At 37.9% G+C, this 12,625-nt stretch overlaps 1 protein-coding gene across 2 annotated transcripts in view; it reads left to right on the top strand.

The window, feature by feature from the left end:
- LOC124158978 (diuretic hormone receptor-like) overlaps positions 1-12,625 on the top strand; it is a 326,846-nt gene that overhangs the window by 206,189 nt on the left and 108,032 nt on the right. For both annotated transcript variants that reach the window (XR_006864891.1, XM_046534428.1), the window contains exons 4-7: positions 7,319-7,523; positions 10,549-10,642; positions 10,721-10,814; positions 10,960-11,040. Coding sequence is in view for 1 of the 2 variants with exons in the window: in XM_046534428.1 (XP_046390384.1) it covers positions 7,319-7,523; positions 10,549-10,642; positions 10,721-10,814; positions 10,960-11,040 (474 nt within the window). In the remaining variant the exon portion in view is untranslated. The remainder of the gene's footprint in view (positions 1-7,318; positions 7,524-10,548; positions 10,643-10,720; positions 10,815-10,959; positions 11,041-12,625) is intronic.

The raw sequence follows: 12,625 nt of genomic DNA, 5'->3' as shown, positions 1-12,625 counted from the left end.
GAACGTGTTTTTCTTGATTTTCAGTTTAACTTCTGTGTGTAAATTGTATTTTAACCTCAAAATATTTATGTTTCCCTTAAAAATTGCTGCAAAAACCATACTAAATCATTTTTCGTTGTTTTATAATCCTTTCACCGTGTAACATCAATCGTATTTTGTAATATTTTGTTATTAATACATTATCCCTGAAACTTCTGTCGTTGAAACTTTCGAAATATGTATTTCCCATCCTTTTTTGTGATTGTATCATTGATTATACCCCATTGACGTTGTGTGTATTTTCATGCGGTTACGTACGACTGCCCTTTCTCTTCTGCCGAACATTTATGGTTGGTTTAGGTGATTAAAAAGAGAATTTTTCCATTCCAGAAGCGTAAACGAAGTTATTTTAAGCGTAAACGAGGAAAAATAATTGTTTATTGAATGGATACAATGAAGCTTGATGCAACCTTGACAGGCGTATCACTAATATTGCGAACGTCAGTGCTAGCAAGTATTATGTTGAACATCGTCTAATTGTATATCGATTATAAAATGTACTCTGTTATTACGCGAGCATCCAATTTAGTGCGAAAAACGAAAGAATGCTCCTGGTTACTCAAATGCTATTCAATTAATATCCTCGTTTGGAATTCTTCATAGCAAAATTAACATATTACTGATTTCGCATTGCATTTATTTTAATTTTTATTTGCTGTATGGTATCTTAAGACTGATATTTTCCAGATCTGATTTAAATGTCTATATGAATCGCTTACTCGCTAGGGGTATTGATTGTTAATGGTTGGATAAATTCTGACAAAGATTTTGATGTTTTTCTGTCGTAAAAAATAGAACTATTACAATTGAGCCCACGGATTGGTTATCCTAATTCTAATGAAAATATCGTTGTTTCACGACTCCTTTGCCAGTTTTAGTTGAAATTTTACACGTGAACGTCCTTAAATGATCAATTAAAGGAGCCAAATGAACCCTGTACGTCGATGCCAATCATTTTCCAGCCTTCTGTGCTGTGATTTCAACTCCACGTGAATTACATCTCGTATAATGTGACGGACACATGAAAGAATCCTTTGGAAAATATCTGAAAAGAAAACTGCTCAGGATGGAAGGTGAAACTATGCTTCAAAGTTATGGGATACAGGTCAGTAGGTGCTTTAAAAACGTCTGCAAATGCGTTTCACCTAGTTTGAGTTCTTTGTTTTGATATGAACGTAATTTATGGCTCTGGAAAATGCAACCTGTACGTAGGAAAAGCTTAATGGGACCATGTTCCACTTTTCAACTTTCATGCACGCTTTGAGTACTCGCAGTAGTCACATGTCAGTTCCTCCTTCCACAGAAGTACGTATCTCTTACCTCGTCTCTTTCACTCCCGTTTCACCATGGGCTCATTTCGGCCGGCCGCATTTTAAGTCTTTTTGAAAGGATAACCTCTTGTAAATTCGAGTTTTTCTCCTAATTATAACTTATACTGATTTTGGGGTTTGGATAGCTTATGTATAACAGAAAAATGCCATCACATATCTTTTACGTTATGCATTAGTTTCACTTGTTACGGACACTGCCTCTGAATTCGTTTGCCTGATATACACAAATTTTATACAAAATTGCGTTTAAATCAGCTTCCGATCTAGTTTTTGATGTAAGTTTTCACGGCGTTAGGTTTGTAGTAGGGTGGATTTACAGGTTCTGTCTGCGTGGTTATTTTGAAGGCGACGTTTTACCTACTGTGCTGTAAGCATCGTCAGGCCAGGCTGAAGTGAATTCAAAGTGTCAAAGCCATTTCAGTCTGGCCTGACGACGCCTACAGCAGAGTAGGTGAAACATTTCTATCAAATTGACAACTCGGAAGAAACCCAAAATCCATCCTACTGCCAGCCTTCCATTTGATAACTCAAATTCCTTTTAAACATCAGCATCTGCATAATATCTACCGTTAGAGCCTGGTTTAAGATGTTTGGCGAGTAGCGACTAATCTTCAGCATGCATTATGAAATACGCTTTACGCAAATATAACAGATTTATAAGAAAATATATTCTCCCACGAAGCAGACATCGCTCCATCCAAATCAAGGCGATAACGCAAACATTCTGGAGTGGAAAACTAAAATTGGTTAATTGTTAGAGATTAAAATTAAGTGTATCCAAGCAATTTATAATAAAAATAAATTAAGACTCTCATATGACTTGATCTTTCTGAATTCACTTTTATCTTGCCACACCTTGACGGTACTCGGAATCGTGCAACGAACAGCTTGTTGGGAGGTTAGGCGCATTGAAAGGAATGGGAGCCGCACAACAACTCCAGAAGGCGCATTGTCTTTCAACCTCGCCGCGCGCTGCTCAACTGTCCGGTCCAAACTCACTCCCCCATAACACTCCCCCAACACCCTCAGTACAACCTCACACGCGTACACATTGGGCCGGGAGTTTTATTTTTTTTTTTCCGCGAGCATCTGGTCGAAGTGCACCGCAGGCGCCGTGAATCAGTCAGGAGCAGGCAGAGCGGTAATAGGCGGCTCACCCTCGCCGTCCGCCAAGAGTTAGGAGGAGTTGGCGGGTGAACTAATGGGCTGTTGCGGGCAAAGACAGTAAAGCAGCGTATGTGTGAGTCACCAGTGAATGGAGCTTGCACTCCAGTTTCGCGCCAGGGGGTGATATATATGTGTACACAGTATACATATATAGAGGAGAAAATATACTGCATTTAATGAAATAGATTGGAAAATATTGAAAAAATGATGATATGGCCATCAAAAATAGGGAAATAGGAGTATAATTATGAAAACTAAAAGGAATTGGAAGGAAAAAATAAGAAATTTTGAAAAAAAATTGACCAGAAAAATGCGCGCGTAAAAAATTAATATTTCATTAATTTCTTTTTTTCATATGTAAGATCAATTGTTCCGAATTTCTGAATCATTTAACCATTTATTTTTTAAATAATTTTTGATTTTTCTTCAAGTTTTCACCTTGTCCGTTGGCTATTTTTGACAACAGTTACGCTGAAAATGAAGTTTGAGCGAAAGTGTTGCCAGATGATGCCAAAGGACGTGGTAAGGTCCCAGAGAATATACGATAAATCATCTGACCAATCCCGCGAAAATTTTCTAACCGTTTATTTTTTAGTTCTTCTAAATTTAGTGTGCACGGAACGCGAATATTTTCAAATTCTCCTTCATTTACACCGGATAGGTGAAACTAGTCCTGTAAATTTATTATTCCATGTTCTCCTTCGTACGTCATGTCATATTACATCCGCTGAAGAGGCGAAATCATCTTATCAAAGCTACAGTTTCAACTATGCACCGAAAAGCCCTGTCTTAACGATGCGGTCGATTCTGTTTGAATCGGCTTCTGCTCATGCAAACGAGATTGAAATGTCGAAAGCCGGGATAACGGGGTTGATCTGATTTTTCAGATTGGCCAATGCCGATGATAGCATTGTCATTGTTTACTTGTTGTTTGTTTCGATGGTAAATTTACATTTTCATGTAATACCCACGGAGGATTATCCGCTTAGATTTTTTCATTTGCTATTTTTCCAATTACCATTATAATTAGGAAGCTGTTTCCAACTTGGAAGATTAAACTGTTCCCTTGCGTTTTTCGCTCCTCTTCAAACTTCAAGTATAGATGTGGTTTCGATGTTAGAATAAGCATGGGTCACTATGTCGATTTATATTTTTATTAACACTTTTTGTTTATTTGTAATCATACTGCCTTGTATCAGCATACCTTTTTTTATCAAAACGACATATAATTTTATTGTTCAACTGCTAGTAGTTGTCGCAGTAAGACATTAATAATCAACATGATGATGATATTTTTATTTTCCGATTCAATTTCAAAAACATGTTGCAATGCTGGTGTCTTGCTGATAACAGCTTTTATTTGCTCTAATCAATTGTTTCGATTTTTTCGCAATGTTCTTCCCTTCTATTTCTCCATTTGTAGGCCTGAACACTGTTCTCTTATGTTTGTCCCAAGTATTCACTTTTAAAGTCGATAATTTCTTTATAAGTAGTTCGCCATTTTTTTCTCATTAAGCGTAGTATGTCAAGCAATGTTCCCGTATCACTGATTCAATATTATTAATTCCAGCTTTTTTATATATGCCTTCATCACTGTGTTCTTCCGTTCCCTATCTAGTTTTGAATACCGACCTTATGCATTTTCGTACCGTTATATATATTTTTTATCACCGTCGGTTTTCTTGGTTAATCCGATCCATGATGTCTAAATATGTTGCCTAGATGATGGAATTTTCTTTATATTAAATTTATTTTTAACAAAAAATTCATAATTATGGAATCATGATATTATGGACATTTTTAACTCACAAAAAATTGTATTCTATTCCAAGCGACGCCTCTCTTCCCCATATGGTGGAAATGCGGAAAAGCAGAAAATCGCTCGACCAATCGTAAGCCTAAGGTTTGTTGTGAAATGGCGGCCTTGTTATATTTTCGGCCATAGGAAGCCTTTTTCCTTATTTTCAGAGGAGTAGAAAAGTTTTCGACTGTTTCCCTTTGTCGCTTTGACAAGAGATTTCATGTGGCACACGAAGGACGTTTGGTGGAATATTCCTGTTGGTCGTCCTTTCTCCAAACAGCTCTCTGTGATGATATTTTGTGACTTTTTTAATACTTATAATTTCATATGAGTTTCTTTCCTGATGCCATGTTTCTTTATATTTGATCGTACCTCATGGTGTATTTTCACTCCATTTCATCTGATGCATGATGCTTTGAGAATGGTGAATATTTTTAATTTTAATGGTGATAAAATTCACTTTATTGCTACTTTCAGTCAAATTATTAAATTTTCATTTCCTCTTCATTCAATTTTAACTATCTTAGTCAATTGTGAGGTAGTGTTTGAAAAGAGGGAAATGAATGAATTTAAAGTAAGCACAAAGACATAAACTTAAAATCCCCTATTTTGTAACTATAATTCTAATGGTGAATTGCACGATAAACTGATACGTTTTTTCTTCCAAATAATTTGAAAATAAGTTTTCTAGATTAATGAATTATGCACTTCTTTCGGATCATAGAGAAAATTTGAATTCATGTTAAAGAAAATTTTAATAATTCTACATAATAATTTTAATAATACATATAATATATTTTCATAACAATTTAATAAATACATGAATTTTGATTTTTAGAAAATCAATTCTGCAGTGATTGAAATTGGTGTGTAATTGAAGCACCTCTTGTTTCATTCCGTTTTTAGAGCAAAATTTGATTATTTTCTGCAATTCACTCTTGTTTTTGTATCCCTCTATCGTAATTGTCCCTGATGCTTTTCACAAAGGGCACCCTGATATCTCTTTCACCTCCTGCTGAGCATAGTGCCGCTATATCTTTGCATCCTGTTCCATCGCTGTCTGTGACCTTGCGACACGATCAAATTCCTTGCATTCTCTCCCTAGTTAACAAACTTTGTCTTGTTCTCATACCTTGCTGAGCTTGCTGTTCCTTCACCTATTATATAGCGTCCCATTAATCACAGCGGAATTGTTGGTGCTTGGTGGTTAATTCACGAATATGCCTCGTTCTTTGCAAGTTAGCGGTTTGATCGTGGCATTTGCACACCCAACATCCATCCGTGTCTCGCACAAGAACTGTAAGGCTAATTATTCTGTTTTTTTTTGGCGGGATTACACATCGCGTCATATATGACACAACCATTGCTGTTTTAAGTTCCGAGCTGAACACATTAATACTACGATTAATTGCAAATCATTGCAAGGATGCGTAAATTTAAGCTTAGTGCTGCTTGGAGGAAATTATCTGCATTCACTCTAATCTAAACACTAAGATACTCCCATATTTTTCTGCCATTAGGATGAAATTTTATTACATGTAATTGATTTTTAATAATTACATCTTCCGAAATTGATATATTTTATTTATAGTTTTTCAACATAAATTTTGGTCAATTCTGCTTTAAGTTCCTCAGCTAATTTATTGGAATGGTACAGTTCAAGAATTTATATCGTGAATCGACTAACATATTTTTTCACCTACAATATAGAATTTTTTTGTATTAATACATATATTTTTGCAATTTACGCTGTACAACTTACTTGCCTTGACTGTGGCTCTAATTACCATAATTAAAAAATTAAAATAGTTTTTTAAGTGATGATTGCATCTGTTTACTTTATTTGAAATTTATTTTCGTTAATACTACATTAAGTGATTCCTCTATTGCTTTTAAAATTGGTTATCTGTTTCCTGATTTATTCGTTGGTAGATGCGGCGTTTTAAGGATTCTTGTGATGTTACTGTAAAGTGAACAATCAATGTGACATTGCTGCTTTCGAGACCTAAACTCAATTTACGCCTTTGTGGTTAACATATAAGTAAAGTATTGTCTCTTTCCTTTTCTGCACCATTAATGGACGTAAATGAATTCATCAAAGCCAACGGTCGATGTAATGTCTCTCTACGCTTGTCTATGTGTGACGTGCATGGCAGTATCGCATAGGGACATACACCCAATATCTGGAATGAAAATTCATTGCATGCCACAAGGGGAAATATTAACATATTCCATCCGTTCTTTGTGCTGCATAAGAGTGCCATAGTTGCTCTTAAGTATGTTTCTAATCTATTTGCAGACTATAGGTATAAATTATAATCGATTTCAATGAAATATCAGCTTATAATTATTTGTTAATGTTGAGTAGCTTTGTAAACTGCAAGTTACATTGTTTCGCCGACACTTTTGAAAAATTTTGAAATATCCTATGAGTCCTGATTTGAGTCCTTAGCTTTATGAATTAAATGTCTCTGCCACTCCCATATGCTCCTGGTTAATTAAGTATTTCATGATTTTTGTTTATTTTATTCCTGGTGATTTTTAGGGGAAAATTATGAGCTTACAAATAACTATTTACCTCTATCAACGAGGGAATGAAAGTTTCGTATTTTTTTTCTGTTTACATTATTAACTCTTATATGTTTGAATATGATTTGTATATTAATTATTGGTTAGGAAATATATATTTTATATTTAAAGGGACTTTTCCTGCTTATTTGAAGCCGATGATCAAAGATAGGCACTGCAAACAATGTGTTTACATAATTATGTTATTTTTTATGATATTCTTAATCCCATTCTCCAACTAATTTCAGCTTTTATAGTATTCATCTTTATTTTTACATTAATTATGTATTAAATAATATATCGTATCCATGGCCAGAAAAGCTTGCAACAATTAATTGAAAAATAAATAAGATATTGCTCATCAACACTTCTCAACTGTAAATTGACCTTCAGTTTTTTTGTCTCATTTCAGAAAACGCCACGCGCTACTGCCACAGCAACGGAACATGGGCCGCATACACTGATTACAATGGTTGCAGTGAGGTTGTGCAGCACTCTGAAGGAGTTCAGACTCCTCAGACATTCGGAGTGGAACTAGCGACCACCATCTACTTTGTCGGCTACGCGCTCTCCCTAGTAGCCCTCGCCGTTGCCATATTCATCTTCTTGTACTTCAAGTAAGTATGCACGTCTGGTTTTATACTCCTCTCAGGAAAGAACACGAAAAATTTTGGTAATGGGCCCAAAAACTTTATCGTAAATTAATATTATCGAATTAAGATTCTTTGAGATGATAACAAGGTGAGTAAATATGAGGCTACTATAAGTTAAACCAAATTCTGGCGTAATAAAGTGGAAGTTCGAGAAATCTGATGGAAATGTAGTTCAACTTTTTCATAATAATTTAATGCGTACGAAGTGTTTCAGCTCATAGAAACATCATCTGGTACATCTGGTCTTGTACCAGACGATGGCTCTGTGAGCCGAAACCTGTCGTACACATTACATTTACTATGTGGAAAAGTGCAACTACCTTCGATTTCAATAATCAGGCCTTGGAAAATCAATACCCAATATAGAATATGCAAGATGGAGGAAAATTGTGTGACGAATGTTTAACCTTGGAAAGCTGATGCCAGTAGGAACCAAATATACCGATAATGTTTGGGTCGATAACGCACCATTTTCAAACTACCGGAACTTTGAGCCAAGTTCTGCGATTTGCAGCACGTTTGCTCTATTTCCGGATAAAATGGAAAACTCATGACCACAAATGCTTCGCCTGGCGGAGATCGCGTGAGGTAGTGACAAACTGTATGACTTTTTCAACGTATTGGCGTATCAAGTTGGAAAAATGTGGGGCGAGGAATGTGTCTTTGAATAAGTACTCTACGCTTGTAATAAAACTGTGTTTGTGTGAACTTAAAACCATAGCGATGCCGGTGAATCGGGTTCGCAATGGCAGTCGTTTTAAATGAGACGCGATCTCCGGCAGGAAAAGCATTCGAAGTTACGAGTAGTCCAGAGCATCTGGCCACAGAGCACACTCCCGGCCAATCAGAGCGCTTGGCTCAAAGTTTCTGCCGTTTAAAAATGATGCGTTTTCGACCAAAAAATTATAGATAATTATGATTCATACTGGCATCAGCTATCTATCTATCAGATATCTACCGATTCGATCGATAGATTTTTCTTCCTCTTAGGAAAATCTACTAGAATTGGTAGAAAATTAATTGCGTATGCTTGGTTTCGCTATTTAGTGGGCCCTTTTCGCTCTGTAGCGTTAAGGTGTTTTTCCCCGTCCCTCCCATCCGCTCCTATCCCTTCCCAGAGGCGTCGGCGGGCTCCTTTCGCGGCGGCGCCTCTATCCTTTTTCCTTCCTCTCCAGCCCCTCCCCAGGTGATCGGGCGTATAAGCCTCAGGCTTGGGTCCCGGCCCCGGTGTGTTGTACCCTCAAGAGGGCTCGCCTTGAACCCTCATGATTCTTGGCATCAGCTATCTTATCTAGCGATTTGATCGATGGATTTTTCTTCCTCGTGGGAGAATGCACTAAAATCGCTGGCACATTAATCGCTTATGCTTGGTTTCGCTAATAGTAGGACCCGCTCGCCTTTGTGACGGGGCGGGATTCCTCGTCCCTTCCCTATCCACTCCCAGGAGGCGTCGTCGGTCTCCTATCGCGGCGGCTCCTTCTTCCTTGTTCCTTCCCGTCCTTCCCCTTCTGGGTGCAGAGGAAAATAGCTTGCGCTTATAGTCCCTGCCCCAGGAGTGTAACCGGCGAGCCCGCCCTGGAGTCTCGTTTCCACTGGCATCAGATATCTCTAACGATCTAATCGTTGGATTATTCTTCTTCATAGAATTATCCTCCAAGATCGTTAGAACATGAATGGCTTGCCGAGTTTCGCTTATAGTAGTGCCCTCTTCGCTTCTATAGAATTTAGGTGTTTTTCCCCGTCCCATTCCCTCTGCACCAATCCTATCCCAGAGGCGTCGACGGGCTCCTATCGCGGCGGCGCCTCTTTCCTTTTTCCTTCCTCTCCAGCCCCTCCCCGGGTGATCGGGCGTATAAGCCACTGGCTTGGTTCCCGGCCCCGGTGCGTTGTATCCCTGAAGGGTTCGCCTTGAAACCTCAATCCATTTGGCATCAGCTATTATCCAACGATTAGATCGATGGGTTTTTCTCTTTAATAGGAAAATCCTCCAAAAGCGTTGGCACATTAATGGCTGATGCCGGGTTTCGCTTTTTAGTGGGCCCTGGTAGCTTCTATAGCGCCGAGGGTATTCCCCGTCCCTCCCCTTCCTATCACAATCCGAGAGGCTTCGTCAGGCTCCTATCGCGGCGGCCCCTCTTTCCTTGTTCCTTCCCATCCAAACCCCATCACCGGAGCGCGGGCGTATATGTCTCTGACTTGGTTCCCGGCCCCGGTGCGTGGTAACCCTATAAGAACCTCCCTTGGGTTCTCATAGGTGGCATCAGCTATCGAGGGTTTCAATTCCGAGGGACAATTTTTTTCCACCCTGAATGTACTACTTAAAACATATCATAAAAAGGATGGACCTTTTCAGTATCAGAGAAAATTAAATACCCCATATTCACGTTCAAAAAGTATGACTTAAACAAGAGAAGGAACGTAAGATTTTCAGAAATTGTATCACATAACTTCATTCCAAACTTTCAGTTCTTAAGTATCGAGATATTTTATGTTGTACCAAATTTTTTCTCTGCCTACCAACATGAACTTTAGCAAGATTAATACACCGTTAGTAAAATTGTCACATTTTAGATTGCAGTGTGTTTTGTTTGATAACATTTTATTATTTAGGTTTACATGAAAAAATGGTTTCAATTGACTATTCTCTCAACTCCCCATAACTGTGCTTTATTCAGCGTAGTCGATTCCCCAAATTTCCTTGGGAATTATGTGTACATTCCTTATGCTGATGATTTCTTATATTTCTCCCTATATATCACTGCTACCAACATTTCAAAATACTATTGTATTGGAAAAATTTACTTTTTCTGAAGAAAACTTTTTGGGGATCAATAGTTTCTTTGTTAATCCGCGAAGTACGTTTTTTGGTAATTTTTTGTAAATACATTTGTAAAAATATTTCCTTTTTCGAAATCACAAAAGCCTTTTTCATAACAATTAATTTTAACTCCTTTTCATGCTTCCTTCACCGTTCGATCTGCACTCCCAGAGACCTGCGATGCTTGAGGAATACGATCCACACCAACCTAATGTGCACGTATATGCTAGCGGATTTTACGTGGATACTAACATTGACTCTTGAGGTAAGCCACTACCTAAATGAGTTGTTAACCCTAAGTGAGGTGGCATTGCACCTAATATTTTTTACTTCTGAATTGCAGATTAGTACCAAAACGGACAGTACAACTTGTGTCATTTTGGTCATAGTCCTGCATTACTTTCATCTGACGAATTTCTTTTGGATGTTCGTTGAAGGTCAGTATGCTCATTAATTATTTATTTTGTTCTGCGAAGTATTCTAATATTTTCTGGAAATAGTGGCCTAAGTCATGAGCCTAATCATCGAAAATGTATCATTTCAAACGGTAAAATACTATCACGGTCATTTTATCCTTTTCAGGTCTCTATTTGTACATGCTAGTGGTGGAAACCTTCAAAGCGGAGAACATCAAACTCAGGGTTTACGTTTTAATCGGATGGGGTGAGTATGATTTTCATATTATATTGCACCGTCACTCATAGCAATCTGCTCAATACAATACGCATCTCTTTCCTTGTCTCTTTCGCTACCGCTACTATACTCATTCGTTTTTGACTGGCCGCTTTAAAGTCTTTTGAAACGAAAACCTTTTGTTAATTTCAGTTTTCGACCATGTAGCTTATTTAAACTCTTACAGATTTTGGGGTTTTAGTTAGAGTACCTCATGTATATATAGATGAATGCTATCGCATTCTTTGAAATTCAGTAACATTTTACACTAACATCCTCCCTTATTTGGACTGGTCATCCAAATTTTCAGTCGTTTCCAAGAAGTTCACCATTTTGAGGCCTCATCGTAGCACACATTTGATTTGAAATACATCATTAAGAGACAACTTGCAACTTGTACAAGACTTGCCATGAGAAAAATTTCCCCTGCACCGTGAATCGAACCACGGACCTTTGGCTTTCCGGGCCAATGCACAGACCACTACGCTATCCAGGATCTTTAATTCCTTAGTTTCGAGAGCGGGAACCAGAATGACGTCACACGGCGTTTTCGCACCATTCATACTTAGCCGTCGCGTTTTTGGGCGCTTGAAAATTTTCACTTTTCATTTAATCGCGAAAAATAGATGTCGTCATTTAAAAATCTAGAAGCGTGAAATGCATACTCCAGGAATAATAATATTTCGATTTAGGCAATAAAAAATAATAGGAAACCACCCTATTATACCGAGGCTCATGGTACTAGGTGTAAAGCCCTCGCGGTCCATCAAGGTCCATGGATGGCAACGCGAGGGAGCAAGAACTTTCAAGAAGCCACAACCGGTCGAGAGCCTCAAACCTGCGATAAAGCCGTGCAAAGCGGTATGTGTAATATTTATAACCCTGCCGCGTGAATGGCGGTGAAATATTACACAAACTTACAAATTGCGTCGAGCACCAGTGGCACCCGAAGTAAGTGGGAAGAGCAATGGAGAAGGGAACCATAGGTATGACCGAGTGATTCAGATAATGGTGACTCGAGCGATCACTCTTTCGGTCGCTAAAATCATATCGCTCTGAAGGAAAGTAAGAATAATCGTGTGATAAAGATTTAAGAAATTGCTCATTTGGCCATCTTGAAACGACCGAAAGTATCACGCTCATCCTATATTTTCAAGAGAGAATTTTGAAACATTTTCTCAGCTAATGCCATGCAGATGTGATTACAGTCAGAGAGTAAAATTACTGCGATATCACACGAGAGTTTGAGCACCTCAAAACGTTAAGTAACTTGCATTGCAGCTCAGTCGGATGAAAAATTGCTATCTCTAAAATCAATCGGTTGATGAAAGGCGAATGCAATGTTACGACGAAAAACGTGCCTTTCCCTTCTGTCAATCTTATTGTAAGTTGAATCATATCATATATATGAATTATTTTTTGCCTTACATTGGAGATAGACAATATTGACCTTTTATTGCATGCAATGAGTGCCTGTTGTTAGATATATAGTATTTTTATTTCATTAAAACGCAGGAATTTTGCTCAAATTTTCACTTTAAACAAGAAACTCAGGTGTACTATAAATGATTTCATA

This window comes from Ischnura elegans, chromosome 5 (assembly GCF_921293095.1).
Source record: "Ischnura elegans chromosome 5, ioIscEleg1.1, whole genome shotgun sequence".
Lineage (NCBI taxonomy): Eukaryota > Metazoa > Arthropoda > Insecta > Odonata > Coenagrionidae > Ischnura > Ischnura elegans.
The sequence above is the reverse complement of the archived record's forward strand: the minus strand, read 5'-3'. Positions and strand labels throughout refer to the sequence as shown.